The following is an 18,099-nucleotide window of genomic DNA, read 5'->3' as shown; positions in this document are numbered from 1 at the left end:
CCAACTTATAGTGATCTTTTAAGAGTTGACTACTAAAGTAGTTCCTGCTGAAATAGCTAGCTGGGAGGAGGTGGTAGGTTGGGGGAATGAAGGATTTTAACATTTCTCCATTAAAATAGCTATATCAACATGTCAATTAATTTTTGATGATCATTATATGCACCTAACTGAAGACATTAGAAATGGCTCCTATTCATCTCTCACTGTTTTTTATTACTTGAGAAAAGTTGAGGAGATGTTGGACGTTGTCAATTTGGAAACATGCGTACTTGGGTGACCAAAGCATAGAAGATGTTTAAGAAACTCTGAGACTCTGAGACAAGGTATATAGCAACAACTTCTCCTTCATGATTATGACCAAGAAAAATGGGCTGTATCCACTCACCAAAACCTCTACTATATATGTCTTATTTGTGTTTTTCATCATAGCTCTTTCCAAGTAGCTTTCACTAAGAAACTAAGTGTTTTCCAGGGTGATTGGTGGGAAATACTCAGTCATCATCTGTGAGACAGAGACTACTCATTATTTATGTTGGAAAGAAGTCCTAGTTGAAGACAGAAGAGAAAGGATACTTAGTCAACTCATTGGAAGCAGAAAGGTAGCAGAATGATTGCATGGGGATGAGGACTCACACACATGTACACACACATATGCATACATACACAGATACTCTCCTCTACTTACTGCTGCCAAAGCCATAAAACATGGATATACGAGCAATGTACCCTGCCCAGACCTCCGTCTTTATGTCGTACTATCTAGTGACCCATAAGCATGATCAAAATTGAATTGTTCATGCAGTTCTCGAAGTATCTGAACATGACTTGATCATGTGCTTTAAGAAAGGTCATATTTTGAACTATTCAAATCTAACTGTGCAATTCTGCAACAAAAACTGTTCTACATTCAAGAGAGAAGCCCAAGAAAATGAAAAACAATGAATCATTAGATTAATTTCATCTGTTTCTAAATTCAATGGCTTCTATCTCATTTATGTAGTGCAATTTGATAGATAGGGACCTGTCATCATTCACTAAGGAAAAGACACAATTATTTACAGGTCATCCATGTGAGGGAAAGCAAGTGGATGAAGATGACAGTCAAATTTCTTGGCTGAGTGGGCTGCTGTCAGAGCCAATTCCTCTGAGTGTCTGTAAAACACCTTTTAGACAGCACCACAGTTCAGTGGTCAAATGCAGATATTATTATACTTTCACCCATTCAAATTCTATGGTTTCTTATTAAAACAACAAAAAAAACCACACAATGCCCTAGGGAAAGCTATAATTTTGTTCAAAATATAAAACATATTTTTATCTTCATCATTGCAGTTCTCCAAACACCTACTGTAATTCACATTCAATAATTAAATACAGATATATAGACACATCACACATGCTATATGCTCATATGTAAATATAACAGGCATATACACATATGAGTTCCATAATGACTGTGATGGTATTTGCTCAAAATTTAGAAGTATGTTTAAGATGGGTTATATAACTAGCATATAAACATAAAGCCAAAATAGTGAGTTATTCAAATCGAATTTTGACTTTTAATACCATCAAGAGAGTCTGTCCTAGTTCTAATAAACAATGTAAATTGTATTGTCTTTTGTAATTTTCTTCAGAAATTTGAAAAGTTCAAGGAGAAAGTCCTTTTTATATGTTTTAACACTTTTATTCTTGTCTAGAATTCTGCTAGCCTATGACTTCCTTAAACAGGCATCATACTTCATATCCCTATTACCCAATAACTTATATGTAGCAGAATTTTAAGTTTGCTGAATTCATGCACAATGGCTTTTCATAAACACAAGCAAAACAATGATTCCTTAGATTAGAATATAATTCAAGGTAAAAAGGTAAATTATCTACTGTTTGAAATGCTGAGTCAGAAAACGGCCAAACAAAATCCTTTTTTAGTATTCACTCGTGCATTCAGCAAGCAATTATTGAGTCGGTGCCATATCCTGCTGGAATACAAAAATTTAAAGAGGCACAGATAATGAAAACAGAAGGTATAAAATCATTAAGTGTCTTAAGGAAAGAATAAACAAACAGAATGACTATGAGAAATAAAAATAATTAAAAACAGAAAAGAACGAACAAAGTATTATGGGTTTTTACAGCTCTTCATTTGCAACCATGTCTAATCTCAGGATAAGGCATCCTGAGATCTGGAATTTGGGACAATCCACAAAAAGGCTATAGCTTCATTCTCTATGCCATCAGAATCCCTTAGAATGGAAAAAGCATAGGTTACCCTATAGGCAAACTTTCACTTTGGGAGTCTGGAAAAGCTATGTATGGTAACTCTCCCAACATATAACTATCCAAGCCCCTTTCCTTCTACAAATCTTTAAATCTTCATGGGTATTTGTTATTTGTTTTGTTAAGATGGTTTGAGGTTTATTTTTCCTTTGGCAAAATTGGCCAGAGTGTATCCAGTAGGGAGTGAAGGTAAAGGAATGAAAGAATAATTGTATTTGATGTGAGGAAGAAAGAATGGTGCTGCTCTTGCTATATTTCAGCTCCACCTATGCACTTGATAACTTTGCTCATTTCTCCCTTTGTATCACTATCCCCACACCCAAATCTGAAGTACGAGTAGGTTAATACATAGCTAGTAAAAAGCTTGGGCAGATTCCTTAACCTCTCTGACTTTCTGTTTCCTCTTCTGAAAATTGGCTTAGGTTATGTTTAGCTTTCAGTGTCTTACAGTGTCTGGCAGGCCCTTAGTGAACAATGGCAGGTAGAGATGATGGTAATGGTCCAGCCGTTACATAAATGAGAATTCCATACAAACTACTGTCTTAGCCCCTGATTAAATCACAGATATAGATGTTTCTGTCTCTGTTTCTCAAGCTATGAAATGAGACTATCTATACAGGAGCGTCCTAAGAATTAATGAGATAATACATGCAGAATTTCCTTTACTTATTCTTTTATATAAATGATTATTTGCTAATTGTCTCTAGTTTTCCATTTTCCAGTTCTAATTTGTCTATACTTAAACTTCTTTGGTTGCTGAATTATGTAAACAACAGTAACCACAAACCACCTGGGCATAGTTCATTAAAGGACTCACACAGAAGATGAAACAACCCATTGTGAATAGGGAACAAAAAATTTCAGTATCCATGCAATCCTCCAAGTAATAAACAAAGGAAGAAATACTGAAAATAGTTATTAATCTTACAAGACCTTTTAAGGACCTTAGAACTTGGAATAGTTTAATCTTAGAAGAAAAGTGCCTAAGAAAGTATGAAAACATTTAGCACTCTGGTTCTAATATAGACCTTTATGTGTTTCCTGTGAATATTTTACTTGACTGAATATACTCACTTGTATTTTTTCATTTTAAATTATGTGAACGTAAACACATTTATAGTAGGAGAGCAATAACACACAGGATATATATTTATAGTCCTTACAGTCACTGGTTCTAAAATCATATACTACCACCAATCTCCAGAAACAAACCTATTAATGTGAGATGTGTAATAACTGCTGTAACACATGACTACCATATTTACACAGGTGTGTAGGGTGGCCTTCTCTTCATAGCTGGTGTGAAAACAGGACTCAAAAGAACCCCTGAACTTGGACAAAGAAAATATAAATTAGGAAAAAAAAAATTCATGGAAAATTCCTTTTGCGAGTAAATATTATTTTCTCCTAGGTGGCCAAGTGTGTGAATATGAAATTAAGGAAAGCTTTATGGCTAGGATTTTAATTATGAATGTATGTTCTAAATAATATTTAGTGTTACTCAAAGCACTACAATTAGAAGCTTAAATTATTTTTGTCTTTAAAGATAGTTCAGGATATAGAAGAACTTGGCTTCCTAACTTTTTCTTGGTAATGTCCAAATATTATACAAAACAACATCATCAATGTTCAACTTTGTATGGTCTTTCATTCTTAGGAATTAACTATGCAGCAAATTTTGCTGAGAGTGTTATTAAAGGTTGTATTTTCTGTTGTGATTGCCACCAATGTGTGTGAATAAAAAATGCACATTGCTCTGGCTTTGCAGGTCTATAATGTCCATTCCTGTGGGAAACACCTCATAAAAATTCATCCTCAGACTGCCCCAAGGCTACTGTATACATTTCACAATTCACATAATAGCCATTTCAGACAGCCCACTTGAAGATTAGTTTCAAGGGACCAAAGTACTACTACCAACACTTTCTCTCCAAAATCAACATCTCAAATGTTTTAAAATGAAGCAGAGAAAAGCCAAATACATGAATAATTTGCCAATCACAGCTCTTCCCTAAACAGTTAAATGTCTGTCATAAGGGATGTTTAAATGGAAACAACCTAGAAGGAAACAGATGGTGCTTTGTCACTTTTCCTCTCTGATTTAAAGGCTCAGCTGGGGAAGAATCTGTCATTTAAGCGTTCTCTTATTCTATAATACAAACAACAAGATAAATGTTCTTTCTTCCATTTCTTTTCTTTTCTGGCTCTCCTTTCCCTTCTCATCCCTTCCTCCCTCCCTCCCTCTCTCCTTCCCTTCCTTTCTATCCATCTACCTGTCTGACAGGTAAAATCTTATATTCACCAATGTTGATTCTAAGTGCAGTCGATTTATAGCATGAACCAGCAGGCAAATAAACTGTCTGTTGAGTGGAGTGGAATTAAGCATCCTGCCACAGACAGAAAGCCAATACTATACAAATGGGACCACACAGTATTGGCGGCCATCAACATCTGCATGCAACTCCTTAATTACTATTACTCATGAATCTCTCCAGATACAGTTTGTAATCTTGCCTCTCAGTGGCTCTCTCTAGTTTGTTTCTGCATTAGGCATGATAAATGCATTTTAGAAACTGACAGTAAAAGATTAATATGCTCATAACCCTCAAAGAGAACCTTTCACTGATTTCAAATCGCTGCCCTCCATTAAACTGCTACTCCCCCAATCCAATTAATACTTACTCACGAAGGCTTCCTCATCCACTGGTATTCGCATAGACATGCAGAAGTATGTATCGGACTATTAAAAAAAAAAGATAAAAAAATCCAAATTAAACTGCTGTTAGGAAGAAATAATAACTACTAAAACGTGGCTTCTATGACTGTAAAAAGTAGTCAGTGAGGGTAGGTTTCCTTCTGAGGGCTGAGTGGCAGGTTAGTGGAAGGGCTAAGTCCAGAACTTAGATACCCTAAAAGTTTGTCTAAGACTCTTTCCTAAACAACTTTAGATCCTATTTATAAAGCCAATCATCATGAGTGATATTTCTAATACTCTCTAAGTTAAAAGGCAAATTTTTAGATGCTTTTATAAAAAGAGTAGAACAATTTAATGCATTTGATTTTAAAACGGCAGAAGTTAGTTTTGACCATCTTTGCTATTTGCAAAATTAAATATTTAATTTCCTGAATCACTTTACAAATGCCTCAAATATTAGAGAAGTACAATGAATAAAAGTTGGTCTTAAAATTTATTATTTTTGGTTGCCCTCTCTTACTGTAAATTTTTTTATGTAATACATTGAAGAAATCAACATTAACTCAAGCTATTATTTCTTTTCTAGTTATTGGTCTCATCTAAATGGTCATTTTTTCACTATCAAATATATTAACATCAAGAAATTTTAGTGATAAAAATTACAATTTAAGGAGAATGAGATTCAATGTACTCCACTTCCTTAATGGAAATCCATACACAATAAAGTATGTGCTATGGTTAATAATATGCCCAATACAAATACAGGCTGCACTCTTTTAATAAGTCATGCTTCCTGGATTATTACTGCACTGAGCTGGAATGATCAGATTCCACTAACACGGATAGAAATCATTTGGCATTTCTAAACCTAACAATTAGCACCAAAAAATTGTGAATTTTGTACCTATGTTTCTATTTGTGTGTTAAAAAACAAGGGGGTTCAAGTACACATCAAATATCTTAAAATTTGAGAAATTACTGAGATGTGATCTATTCTTAATTACTACTTTTATATATGCCATTTTCTTCTCATTTCAGCATTGTTTCATTTCTTAGAATTCTTTATAATAGATTCAACTTTATTTTGCTAATAAGGATTTGTGCTGATTTTGTCTACCCTCTCCCCCCATACACACACACACACACACACACACACACACACATTAAGAGACCTGAAGAAACACATTAGCATAGTTTCTAACAGGTCACAGCTGCACCCCTCATGTGATCCCATCGCCCTTCAAGGAGATGCTTCCAGGAGATTTTATTATTTGTTCTAGCCAAAACCTGGTAACAAACATAAACCTCTGAACCCTCTCTTAGAGCAGTTACTTCAGAAAGCTTGCAACTGTAAATCCTTTCTCTGCTCCTCGGAGATGTAAATCTTCTACCACCCAAAAATGTCTTCTTACATTCAGGGAGATAACCGCACAGCTCTCAGTCCAGTGGGCACCTTGTTCTAATCGACACCACTGCCTCCTGTCATAAAGATACAATAAGTTTGCTTCTCCTCCCAAATAACAAACCCAGATGGCCCAGCCACATGGACCAGCTCCTTTTCACATCCTTCGGTGCCTTTCCCTCACCACACCCCAGCTTCTAAAAGGTCTCCTCCCTTTTGCTTTGGCAAAGTTAGGTTCACTTCACACTGGACCCACTTCCCTACTGCAATAGTAACTACTGAATAAAATCTATTTTACCACTTTAAGTGGTGTTGGCTTATTTATCTTGGACACCAAAAAGTGCAGGAGCTGGGATCTGAATATATGCACTCTGTGCAGTATACTAATATATTCAAGATCATTCCAAGCAATGTGACAAATAATGACTTAAAAGCAAATATAAAAACAAAAGTAAATTTAAAGCAGCTAAGCATATATTTATAATGAAAAAGGATCAAAAGGTTATGATGAAAAGGAAACAGAACTTCTTTTTAATTTGGAATAACAGGTTTTGATTTTACCCTATCTTTGATTTTATTATAAGTCATCTCATTGTTTTTGGAATAGGGAAGTTATAGGCATACACAGATATATCAAATTCAGCAAGTTCGTTCTTGATTAAAAAAATTAAGTCAATGATGGTTATATATAATACAGAGAATAAAGGAACCTGCTATTTATACTTATAATTCATCAGATCCATACTATAATTATTATTTTTTACCATCAGCCACCCAATTTAAAATGAGAATAATTTGAAAATGTCTTTCTTCTAGCAATTCGTATTTTTTGGCTTATAACTTGTCTAATAATGATAATCCATTCAGATTTCCACTATTTCTTTCCTAAGTTGTTAAAGCCAGTTGAAGAAAGAGAGAGGTGGGGTAAAGGGAGGGTAGGGGAGGGAAGTGGAGGGGAGGGAAAGGAAGGGAGGAAGGAGACCCTCTGCAGGAGACAAGTATCATACACAATTAGAAGTTTCTATCATAGTTATTTTCCATGATAACACTATTCGGTAGGTATTACAGACACCATTTTACACATGGAAAAATGAAGCTAAAGATGGTAAGTAATTTGTTTGCAGTTAAAAAACAATCTAGAAATTGGTAAAATGGAATTTGTACCAGGTTATTAAAGCACTTCTCTTCTACTATGGAAAGATAGCTGTTAAAAGGTATTTTTCAAACCTCTCTAAAAAAATGTTGTCAGTTCTTAGACACAATTTTAGTTGTTTAGTTGATTAATGGGAGAAATAAGGGAATCAAAGTAACATAAAATTTAACAGGAAGTTTTAGTCCAAGTACCCTACATTTTCAATAGCACCTGAGAACATTTCATAAAAGCTTGGTGACTAACTGCAATGAACTAGATTAGAGCCACAGCCATTTAATTTTGTCACTATTTTGTTTCTGCAAAGTTATTTGAAAATATATACATAACTCAGATCAATGTTTCTCTGAAACACATTCTGAAGAGACAAAGACAGCACCTTATTGCCCATTATAATAGTCTTCCTATGAACACACTGTCCTAGTAAGGATGCTTCTATAATTCAACCCAAACTACCAGCACAACCATTCACAATTTTCCATTTATCATCATCATGAATCCTCTTTTTCTCTCTGTGGAAAGAACACTGTATCTGAGCTTGGTGCCAGGGGACTGTCTGTAAAATACTACAGGTTCAAACTGCTAACATAAGGCTCAGATATACAAAAAGGGAGAAATAATATGAATCTACATAGCCATGGTGCCCAATGCTATCTATTTTGGCACATCAGCCGAATCTGAATCAAGAGGGATATGATATTGCTGATGCCTTTTTACTGATGCTACTGGGAACTATCCAAGAAAAGCACATTTTTCTGACAAAAGAAGATAGTGTGCTAGAAATAAAAAGGCTTTATTACTATAACACTCCTATAATATCCTATTACTCCCCATTTTTAACCAAGAGTTAGTTCTCTCATAGCATTCTTTATTTTGATTTAGTTGTTTGCGAACAGAGATGTAGTGGTTTCTATTGAAAAGGAAGTTAATAAAATCAACTGCTTATTTAAATTATTATCAGACAAACAAAATCTCTGTATATTATTACATATGAAAATTGTTCACATAAAACCAGTAATTTTTGTTTGGGGAAACCAAAGATATCTTTCATATTCTAGTGTTGAATACTATGATTTGATCCTGATTGGATAATAACCTTTTATTGTACAGAATCCTCCCAGACTACCTTTCTTAAAGACTATTCAATGTGATGACACAAAGAGGTGTACAAATAGATAACATGATGCAGTTTTATCTGGTTATGGCCCTTTTGCTTATTTCTTTGGCTATTTGTAAACTGGTTGTTCCCTGTAAATAGGCCATAAGTCATAGAAATATTATATTGTGTATAGTATGGTCTCTGGTAACTTTTCTAAGTCATCACTTATTAAATAACCAAAACACCAAACAATAAAAATAAAAATAACTGTGAAAGATGGAGAGATTAATTTGCTTAACTATAGTAATAATTTCACCATGTATATGAATATTAAAACAGCATGATGTACACCATAAATATATGCAATAGGAGTAATCAAAACCCAGAACCAGTGGAAACATCTTGTGGTGGCAGTTGTGACTTTGTACCTCAGAGTAGCTAATCAGAAAGTTGGTAATAGTCTCTATACCAACCCCTGATTGTGTACATTTTAAATCCAACCCAGACAAACTGATAAGGAACCCTAAAGTCCTACGTTTCCACATATTACTCATTTAGGGTTTGAATGACTGCATTTTGGGAAAAACTAACGGAAATTTCAAGACCGTTGGTAGTTCTACCCATGCCACAAGGAAAACGTATGGAAAGTGATCAAGCCTCTTTGGCCAGAATTTTGATTATGAGAGGAAGAAAATAATTGGAAAATTATTTTTCAAAGTTTTATTTTATGTGATCCAACTATGTAACAGAATCAAATTGCTGTCTCCCAAAGTGTTTTTAATGCATGCATAGGAGGCTCACACTAACTCCGTGGTGTTTGCACTCTCCACCTCATCCTAGTATAAAAGGAGGCTAGAGCAAAAGAAAATTATACCAAAGCATAAAAGGTTTTCTGAAGCAAAAAAAAACTCAAGTTTAAATAATCCATCTCTCTGAAGCCAGAATTTAAGACACTTAATAACACATAAAATTCCTTAAACTATCACTATTATATGTAGTCTATCCTTGTTTTCCTTTCCCAGTTTTCTTTTTCTTACCATTTAATTTTTTAAAGATGTTACCATATTTCTTAGGCTGTGGAAGAAACAGTCATAGTGACGATTTTATGTTAAAACATTCCCAAATGATTCTCCAAAATGCTTCGCTTTTGTCCTTACCACTATACTAGTTCCATCCCCTATCAACATTTTTCCCAACCTAGAATGTAATCTTGTAACAGTGTCTGTCTAGCATTCTAGGCATTTAGAATTATATCTGACACATACTGGGAGCTCTAGAAATAGTTGTTGAATTTTGCACTTATCTACTTCTTTTGGTGGCAATAAACTCACAGTTTAAGAAAGGCTGTATCATAGATGCTGCCTAATTAGGGTTTTATACAGATCACTTTTTCATATGAATTTTATCCTTCAGTTGATTCATCCCAGAATCCCATTTGCATTTTTAAACTATAATCACACTGTGGCTGATGATGAGAAGATTCTCAACGCCAAGTAGTTCAAATGGAAGTGACTCTCCTGGCAAGTGCTCTTCTATGGGAATTACAAATCTGTATGAACAAACGATGAGGGAAAAATATTTTGGTGAGGGAACAGCTGTCTTAGAGCTTTCACATACTTTCACGTATGAGTAAACAAAAAGGAACATACTAATAATCTACTATCATTAATTGCCTATCATACAACAGGGTGGCGATAGCGGTGGAAACCTCCTTGGCTTCCCTGTGATGGGGACTCGGGAGTTACATGAAGGAAACTGTGCTATTCTGAACAGGGAGTGCTGACGATCTCCATTACTCACCTTTCCCAACTTTAAGCTAGTGGTTCATGCTTTTCATCAAGTTCCCCTGAACACGGAATCAGTCAATCTTCTGAACCTGGTGCCAACATTTATTCACACTGATGTTCCTCTCCTTTAATACAAATGATTAGAAACTAACTGTATGTATCAAATCTGTTTGTGGACACTTCAGAACAGCAAAGGCTCCTCAATGACTACCCCAAACACCATATTTCTGTGCTAAGTGGCTTATATTTGATACTGAGACAATACAGCTTCATAGGAGAGAAGCTCTAGACTTGAATGGGTCTGTCCACTATCTTACTGCCAAAGTTGCATTCTATTCTCTTGACATTTATAATGAACCATCAGAAAACAAAGTGGTCTTCTCAATTTCCATGTTTTTCCCCCCTCCCCAGGCCTGTTCTAATTCTAATATATCTTGCCATAGTCATCTCATTAATACTTGCCTACCTTTAAATCTCTTTCAATGGCTGAACAGAAAGCCATTCTTCTACCCATCCATTCGTTCACTTAGCAAACATATATGATGAGTAATTCCCAGGAACCAGACACTGTTCTACATTCACAAAACTGTGAGCAAAAGTATACATGGTCTCTGCCCTCATAAAACTTAGTCTACTAGTTTAGCAAAGAAATAATTACACATAAATGTTAAATTTTTACTGTTTTAAGTGCTACAAAGAAGAAATATAGGTTGCTACAAAAGCTAATAATTCAGAGGAAATGCTCTAGGTCAAGGGGGGTTGGCAATGTTTTAGCATAAGAAATAGTATTTTCAAAGGCCGTGCAATTAGACAGAACTTGGTGTGACAGAAAAAACAAAAGCCAGTACACACAGACAGAGGAACATGTTTTAAATTGGACTGGGCATGTAGATGTGGCACACAATGCAGGGCCTGTAGTTCATTTAAGAATTTTGGTTGTTTTGTTTTTCATGACAGCCACAGAAAGCCACAGACATTTTTTTTTTGTAGGAAAATGACATGGAAATTAACCAGATGAGGTTAGTGAAGATGCCATGTAAGTATTCAGAAAAATTGTAGCTTAAAGCTAGGTGACGACAGTAGAGAAGGAGAAAAGAGGGCAGATTCTAGAGACATTTAAAAGGTAAAATAGACATGACTGGGGAGTGGATTTGAAAGGAGGGTAAGGAGGCAGTGTTGAGAATAACTCCTGGAATTCTGGCTTGCATAACTGAATGTATTGGTGATATAATTCACTGAGACATAAAACACGGACGACCAGATTTGAAGAAGATAATGAATTTGGCACTGAACATGTTGAATTTGAGCAGCTTTTGAAAATCCATATGTAAATGTCAAAGGGGCAGTTGGGTCAAGGTCTGGAGTTCAGAGGTGAGGCTTGGCCTAAAGATGTAAATTTAGGAAACATAAAAATTGGATAGTAATTGGGCAATGTGTGTAGAGGAGGCAGCGTATTGAGAGTAGAGAGAAAAAAGGGAAAGAGAAGTGACAGAGCTGTGAACTGGATGGCCAAGTAACAGCGGCCAAGGAGTTCAGAGAAAAATCAGGGTAGCCACATGCCTTGGAAGACAAAGGAAAAGAAGTTTTAAGGAGAGGGTAGTTGACAATGTGGATAATCAAAATCCATAAGTAAGCTGTGTTCTTATAGGCATGTCTATAATACAATATTAATCTCTGGACATCTACCTTTTGTGTTAATATCCCTAACTTATTAATATTTTAAAGAACTCAGTTCTTCTTCTCTGTGGCTCCCCCTAGAAGGACTGAGACCCTGTAGGTACTCTTCTCGTAGTTCAAGCTCTTCCCAAGACTATGTAAAGCTCTAGCCACACTCGCTGTCCATGGTATTTACCCCCAGGATCTCTACTGCTGTCATCTACACTGACCCCATTCAAGAAATGCCTGCAGCAATGGTACGTAGCAGTCACCACAAAGTTTTCCCACCAGTTCCTTTGGTGATGATCACAGGGACTAGGGCAGATTGAGAAACAGGAAAGACAAAACATCAAGGGAAAAACAAACAATAAAAACAGCAACAAAAACCGAAGAGCTTGAGACAACAAAAGAAAAAGGATGAGTCAATAGGTCAATTTAAAAATCTCAAATAGTCAAAATAAAATACGGTAAGGAAAATTATTTAAAGCAATGTTGGTATTACACAGACTCCAGCAAGAATATGCCACCAAGTAGAGAATTTCAATGGATGCTTGTTGACTTCCAACCCAGGAAACTATTTCTGTTCCATAGACTAGTGATACCAACACAAACTTAGGAACCTAAACACCTAATTTACCCTTTCAACACACAGTGATTTTAACTTCTTATGATGCACTGGGAACTAGTGAAGTGATATACTACAAAAGCTGATACTTTTCACATGAAAGAGTAAGAAAAGAATAAAAACTACAATGTTAAAGTAGATGACTTTTAGAAACAACCCAACAGACTTCAGCATATTTATAAATGTTACAGTTCTGTGCAAGGTTTTGGGTTTTCAGGTTTTACATATTTGTAATACTAGTATTTTGAATGTATTCACATTCCTCTTCCGCATAAATCATATTTGGTTCCCCAGCAAGCATTCTGTTATGGCCCCAAGGAGGTTGGCAGGCCTAAAGCTAAGCTGGGAAAGGGAGAAAGCATGACATAGGGGAATATCTTTCTAAATAAAAGGAAGAAGTAAAAGAAATTCCTCTGGCCAAATGGAGGTTAATTTCATAATCACAGTTATTGAAATTGACACCAATTAAGGAAACAGAGGCAATGAATCCCATTCATTTAAGACCTCTTCCACTGCCCAAGGCCATTCATGTAAGACCTCCCTTTCCATCAACCAAATACTGTACTGACAAATAAAAAAGGGAAGAGGAGGTATAGCTTACTAAAAAGTTGAGGTGACTGTCTTGAACCAGAAGAAAGCGAGATACCTTTAACTGATATTTTGAAGGTTTTCTTCCCTTGATACCCAGAGGTCACAGGTGTAATAAGCTAAATTAGATAATTTTTTAAAGTAAAATATTTATTTTCTTTGCCTACTTGAAGAATAGTCTATAAACTGTGAGACTCTGCTACATATATAAGCAAAGGACAATTTGAAAATTAATGTATTCATGTATTATTTGCACTTCTACTATTTGTTACGCATTGGTAACTGGTATCAGCACCATATAACATTGCCTGAAATGGTTCCTGTTAAAGACAGTAAGTAAAATATGCAAATAATCTTGTAAAACTCAAATAAATGTATGTACTCATGGCAACTATTAGCAGAATTTTCAACTTGAAAGATGCTTAAATTTTTATTTCATTGCTGGTGACACTTAAAATTGGTACAATGATTTTTAAAAAGCAAAATGGCCATGCACTGTTATGGCTATGAAAGTGTTTATCAGAAATAGCTCTTTTCTTTATTGGGATTATTGTGCATATAGTCATCGGGACATATCACAAAGATAATACTAAATTAAATACATGGCATCTCAGTCACATGTAAGAGGTCTAAGAAAATGTTTATTATCACTAAGAATGCATTTGGCTGCAAATTGCAGAAGACCAACTTAAAATGACTTAAACCAACAGAGATGTAGTCTCTCACATAATGAGAAGTCCAGAAGTAGAACAAATGCAAGAATGATGATTTCATCCAGCAACTAAACAACGTCATCAAGTAATCAGGTTCTTTCCATCTTTCAGCTTTGTCATATTCAGCATGTTGCCTTTATTTCATGGATTCGCCTCCCTTCATGATCACAAGATGGTTGCAGTAGCTTCAGTATGTCGTTGTCACAATGCCCAGTGCAATTTCCAAAGGCTAGGGGAGGGAAAGTCTCTTCCTTAAGGTCCTTTTCAAGAATGACACTTGCCCAGAAGCACTTCAGCTCCAAAAGACTTCACCTCACATCTAAATGGCCAGAATTATACCACATGCCCATCTCTAAAGCAATCATTAGGAAGAGAAAAGGAATGACCAGAATTGGCTTAGTTTAATCAGGAAAGGGAAGGCCAATGCTGGAACAAGAGGGAATTTCTCTTAGGCAAGAAAGAACAGGAGATGTCGGCAAAGTAGGCAAACAATAGGTCCTGACAGCATTCTAAGTTTATTCATCAGTAGATAATTTTCAGGTAACCAGGCCCATTTCAATGTACTGACCTGTTCAGAATTTTTGAAATCCTTGTCTTTTCATCTATCATTAATTAAATATACTCATCTAGGCAGTTTCCACTGAGTCTCTTAACTAGCTACTAAGATATAAGAAGACAGAATGATAAAATGCCCATTCCCAGTTTAGCAAGCCTGATAATGTTGACAGAAATAAGAGATGGAAAGCCAATTCAATTCTAAGTTAATATGAAGAAACTGTGCCTTCTGAAAAATTATACTTTTTTCCTTTCAAAGGAGAGGTGAAACAGACATGGGGGTACTTATGTTTAGTGATGGAGTCATATATTTAACCATAATGGTCAAGGGCAAAGTTATTCTGCTTCTCCCTACCTCCCTCACAGTGATTCTGTGACCTATTCATTTCCCTTAAACTTCTAACTCATAAAAGAAACGTTTCAACAGATTTGCATCCTTAGCTTTGAACTTTTAAGAGGAACTATAAAATCAAATATAAAAACATTCTTTGGCCTGCTCTTGGATTTTCCTTTATATGTCATAAACATTTCTACTTCAGTATTAGGCAATTACAATAAAGCTCCTTTTTTGCTAGTCCTGCCATTGGATTGTGTTTTAAGGGGTGAAGCCTTGATTTATTCTTCTTTGTGTTCCCAAAGACTACCTGACATAGGAACTGGGTATGCAGTGAATGTTAGCTGAATTAGTTTGTTGAATTTTGTTCTGTTTCGTGACTAAAAACCTTTTATAAAGGATTTGATCCTATAAAAATAGCTCTAGAGCATTGAGTCATTTTTTCCTTTAAGCATTTTATTTATGCTTTTTAAGTCTATCAAACTAAATTTATCCCACTGCAATTTTGCAACTTCCATTCAAAGATAATATTAATAATTCAAGAAAAGGAAGGACTCTACAAAAGTTGTCTTCTAAACTCCCAGTGGATACTTGTTACACAGTTAATGGGGTTATTAGTATATGAACCAAATAGCTGTAGAAACTGCAAATGCCCATTTTCCAGATATGTTTTTACCTGTCATAAGTTAATTTTACATTAGAAACATAAATACTACATTTTAGTACATTGTATTCTTCCCTAAACCTCCTTGGAAAATTCCTAATATTCAACAACAAAATTACAATGCTTTAAAATCGGCTTTATTTTCTTATGTTTTCTCAGGCTTACAAATACACATGCACAAATCCACACATCACGGTAAGTACAATTAAATTAAACAATTCTAAATTATCATCAATATATAATTAGATTTCTGTAGTCCAATGACCACAAGTAGGTGTTATAAGAAAAGTTTTATATCTAGCAATTATAGAACAAAAATGATGTAAGCAATATAAAGTGTATTTAAAGGTGATCAAATAGCTTACAAAGGAAAGTTTCCTTGTATAGATGTATTTCCACTGACAAATTCAGAAGGAATGAGAAGAATACTTATCATACGCAACTTCTAATTAACCACGGCAATGATGATCATTTATGGCAACTAAAAGCAATAGATAATAAGCTGACAAAAGACTTTATAATGGATTATCAACCTCACATTTCCTCATTAATAGGTAGTATTAACATTACAAGAAGAGAGACAATCAGATTACCTTCTGCTGGTAATACATACCACCATCTATGAAACATTCCTGCCAAAAACTCTAATCTAAATCTGATCTAGCCTCTAGATGCACCAGCACAAAAAAGAAAAAGAACAGAGGAACATGTTAAATGATACTCTAGTGATGCAATCAGCAAAACCTAAAATGTATGATACTCTATCGAATAAATACCCTGATTTCTTCACAAATACATTACAAGGAAAAGGAGAGAAAAGGATCTTTAAGATCTTTTTTGCTATGTATGTATTGCTCCAGGGGCATAAAAATAGATATAAAAATACTCTTTTCTCTCAGAAACTTTAGAATCTAATGGATGAGACAAAGTCTGCCATTAGGAAATGGTGAAGTGTTAAGCCTTGTTGTAAGGACTAAAAAAGTAGTAGGAATTCTGAGACGGGAGAGACCAAAGTGCTGACTTGGTTCTAGACAGGCCCAATAAGGGGACCAAGGAGGAGGGCCACTTGGCCACACTTTTTCCCCTAACAAGATCATGCAGAGTCAGAGACACAAGATAGGAATCAAAAAATATGATATTCCTTCCATAACTTTCCACTTGTGTTCAGACGCCACCACTTGTAATGCACAAAGAATTAATATATTTTGCAAATCCTGCAATTATCTTGTGAATGGGACTGTATATCACACTGTATCATTTCTATAATGAAAGCATTAATTTGTTATAGTTAATATTTAAATGATATCAATGTTCCATTAAAAAAAATAGAAGACACAAATAAAGGGGGCAATTCAGAAGAATTTAACCAAGGAAGCAAGGACAAAGACGGCTAGGTTAAGGGAGGCATGCAGGGATGTTAAAACACCCCAGGGATTTATAAAGCAGCAAACTGTTACCACCCAAAAACCTAAGAGCCAAGAAGAGGAAGAGTTACCAAAACCAGAAACTGTTATAACCAAAACCAGAAACTGTTATAACCATGAGAGATGATAGGAGCTATGGCATCATTAGAGAAACCCAGTTACTGCCAACCTGCTGCCTACCAGAAAAGGAACCAAGGAAATAAATACTCTGACCTCCTTATCCTCCTGCTGCCCAGTCTTCTGCCAGTTCCTCCCACAAACTGAAGCCACTGAAAGCCAGAGAGCAAGGGAGCCCATTAATGTAGTCCATAAAGGTCAGCCTCCTGGAGCATGGAGCAGGCTGAAGAAAGGTGGGAAAGACATCTGGAGAGGCCAGTGGAGAATATCCAGCACATAAAATACATCCTTGTTTTTATACTTCTCTTTGGCAGTTCTTAGTATTTTAAAAATTATAAAGTGGAAACCTCAAAAACAAAAGGAGTACTGAAATTTATTAAAAACTTTTATTTTAAAACATGTTCTTAAAGTCCTAAATCTGTCCCCCTTTTACATTTAGTTAATGTTTGCATTCTATTCCATGGATAGGATTACATTTCAAATGGTGCCAAATGTTCATGTGATTTTAGCATATTAATTCAATAAAATTTTAATATTTGTAAAAAGGGTATTTTAAATAAAAGCATTATTTTAAAGAAAAAAAAGGAAACAAAAGGAGGTAACCAAGACTTCTCTCAGCCTCAGAGAGGCTCAGAAAAGAGACATTAAGTTTTCACACAGGAAGGGAGGAATTCAGATAAACAACGTTAAGAGGAAGACACTTGGGGGACCTGAAAATACAGCCTGAACCAAACCCTGAGATGGGAGTAAGTGTGGTGGAGGCAGGGACAGTCTGGTAACTGGACTATTAGGTACAGAGGTGACATTTTGGGGAGTTCTGAGAAAGGAAATTGAATAGACTGAATAAAACCAGATAATAAAAGGCCTTGGGAGATAAGGAGAATTTAGATTTGATTTGAGAATTTTGTCTAATTTAGAGAATATTAATTTGATTTAAATTAGAATTTAGATCTGTTTAAATGTGATGTTAGTCATGCTGAATGAGAGGGGTATGGGGCATGGAATTATAG

General features: G+C 35.3%; 1 protein-coding gene across 16 annotated transcripts in view; it reads right to left on the bottom strand.

The window, feature by feature from the left end:
• PAM (peptidylglycine alpha-amidating monooxygenase) overlaps nucleotides 1-18,099 on the bottom strand; it is a 277,732-nt gene that overhangs the window by 123,082 nt on the left and 136,551 nt on the right. For all 16 annotated transcript variants that reach the window (XM_004042318.5, XM_055387323.2, XM_055387319.2 and 13 more), the window contains one exon: nucleotides 4,963-5,020. In XM_004042318.5, the coding sequence (XP_004042366.1) occupies nucleotides 4,963-5,020 (58 nt within the window). The remainder of the gene's footprint in view (nucleotides 1-4,962; nucleotides 5,021-18,099) is intronic.

The sequence above is a fragment of the Gorilla gorilla genome, chromosome 4 (assembly GCF_029281585.2).
Source record: "Gorilla gorilla gorilla isolate KB3781 chromosome 4, NHGRI_mGorGor1-v2.1_pri, whole genome shotgun sequence".
NCBI classification, from domain to species: Eukaryota; Metazoa; Chordata; class Mammalia; order Primates; family Hominidae; genus Gorilla; species Gorilla gorilla.
Note: the sequence above shows the minus strand (reverse complement) of the source record. Positions and strands in the feature narration are given on the sequence as shown.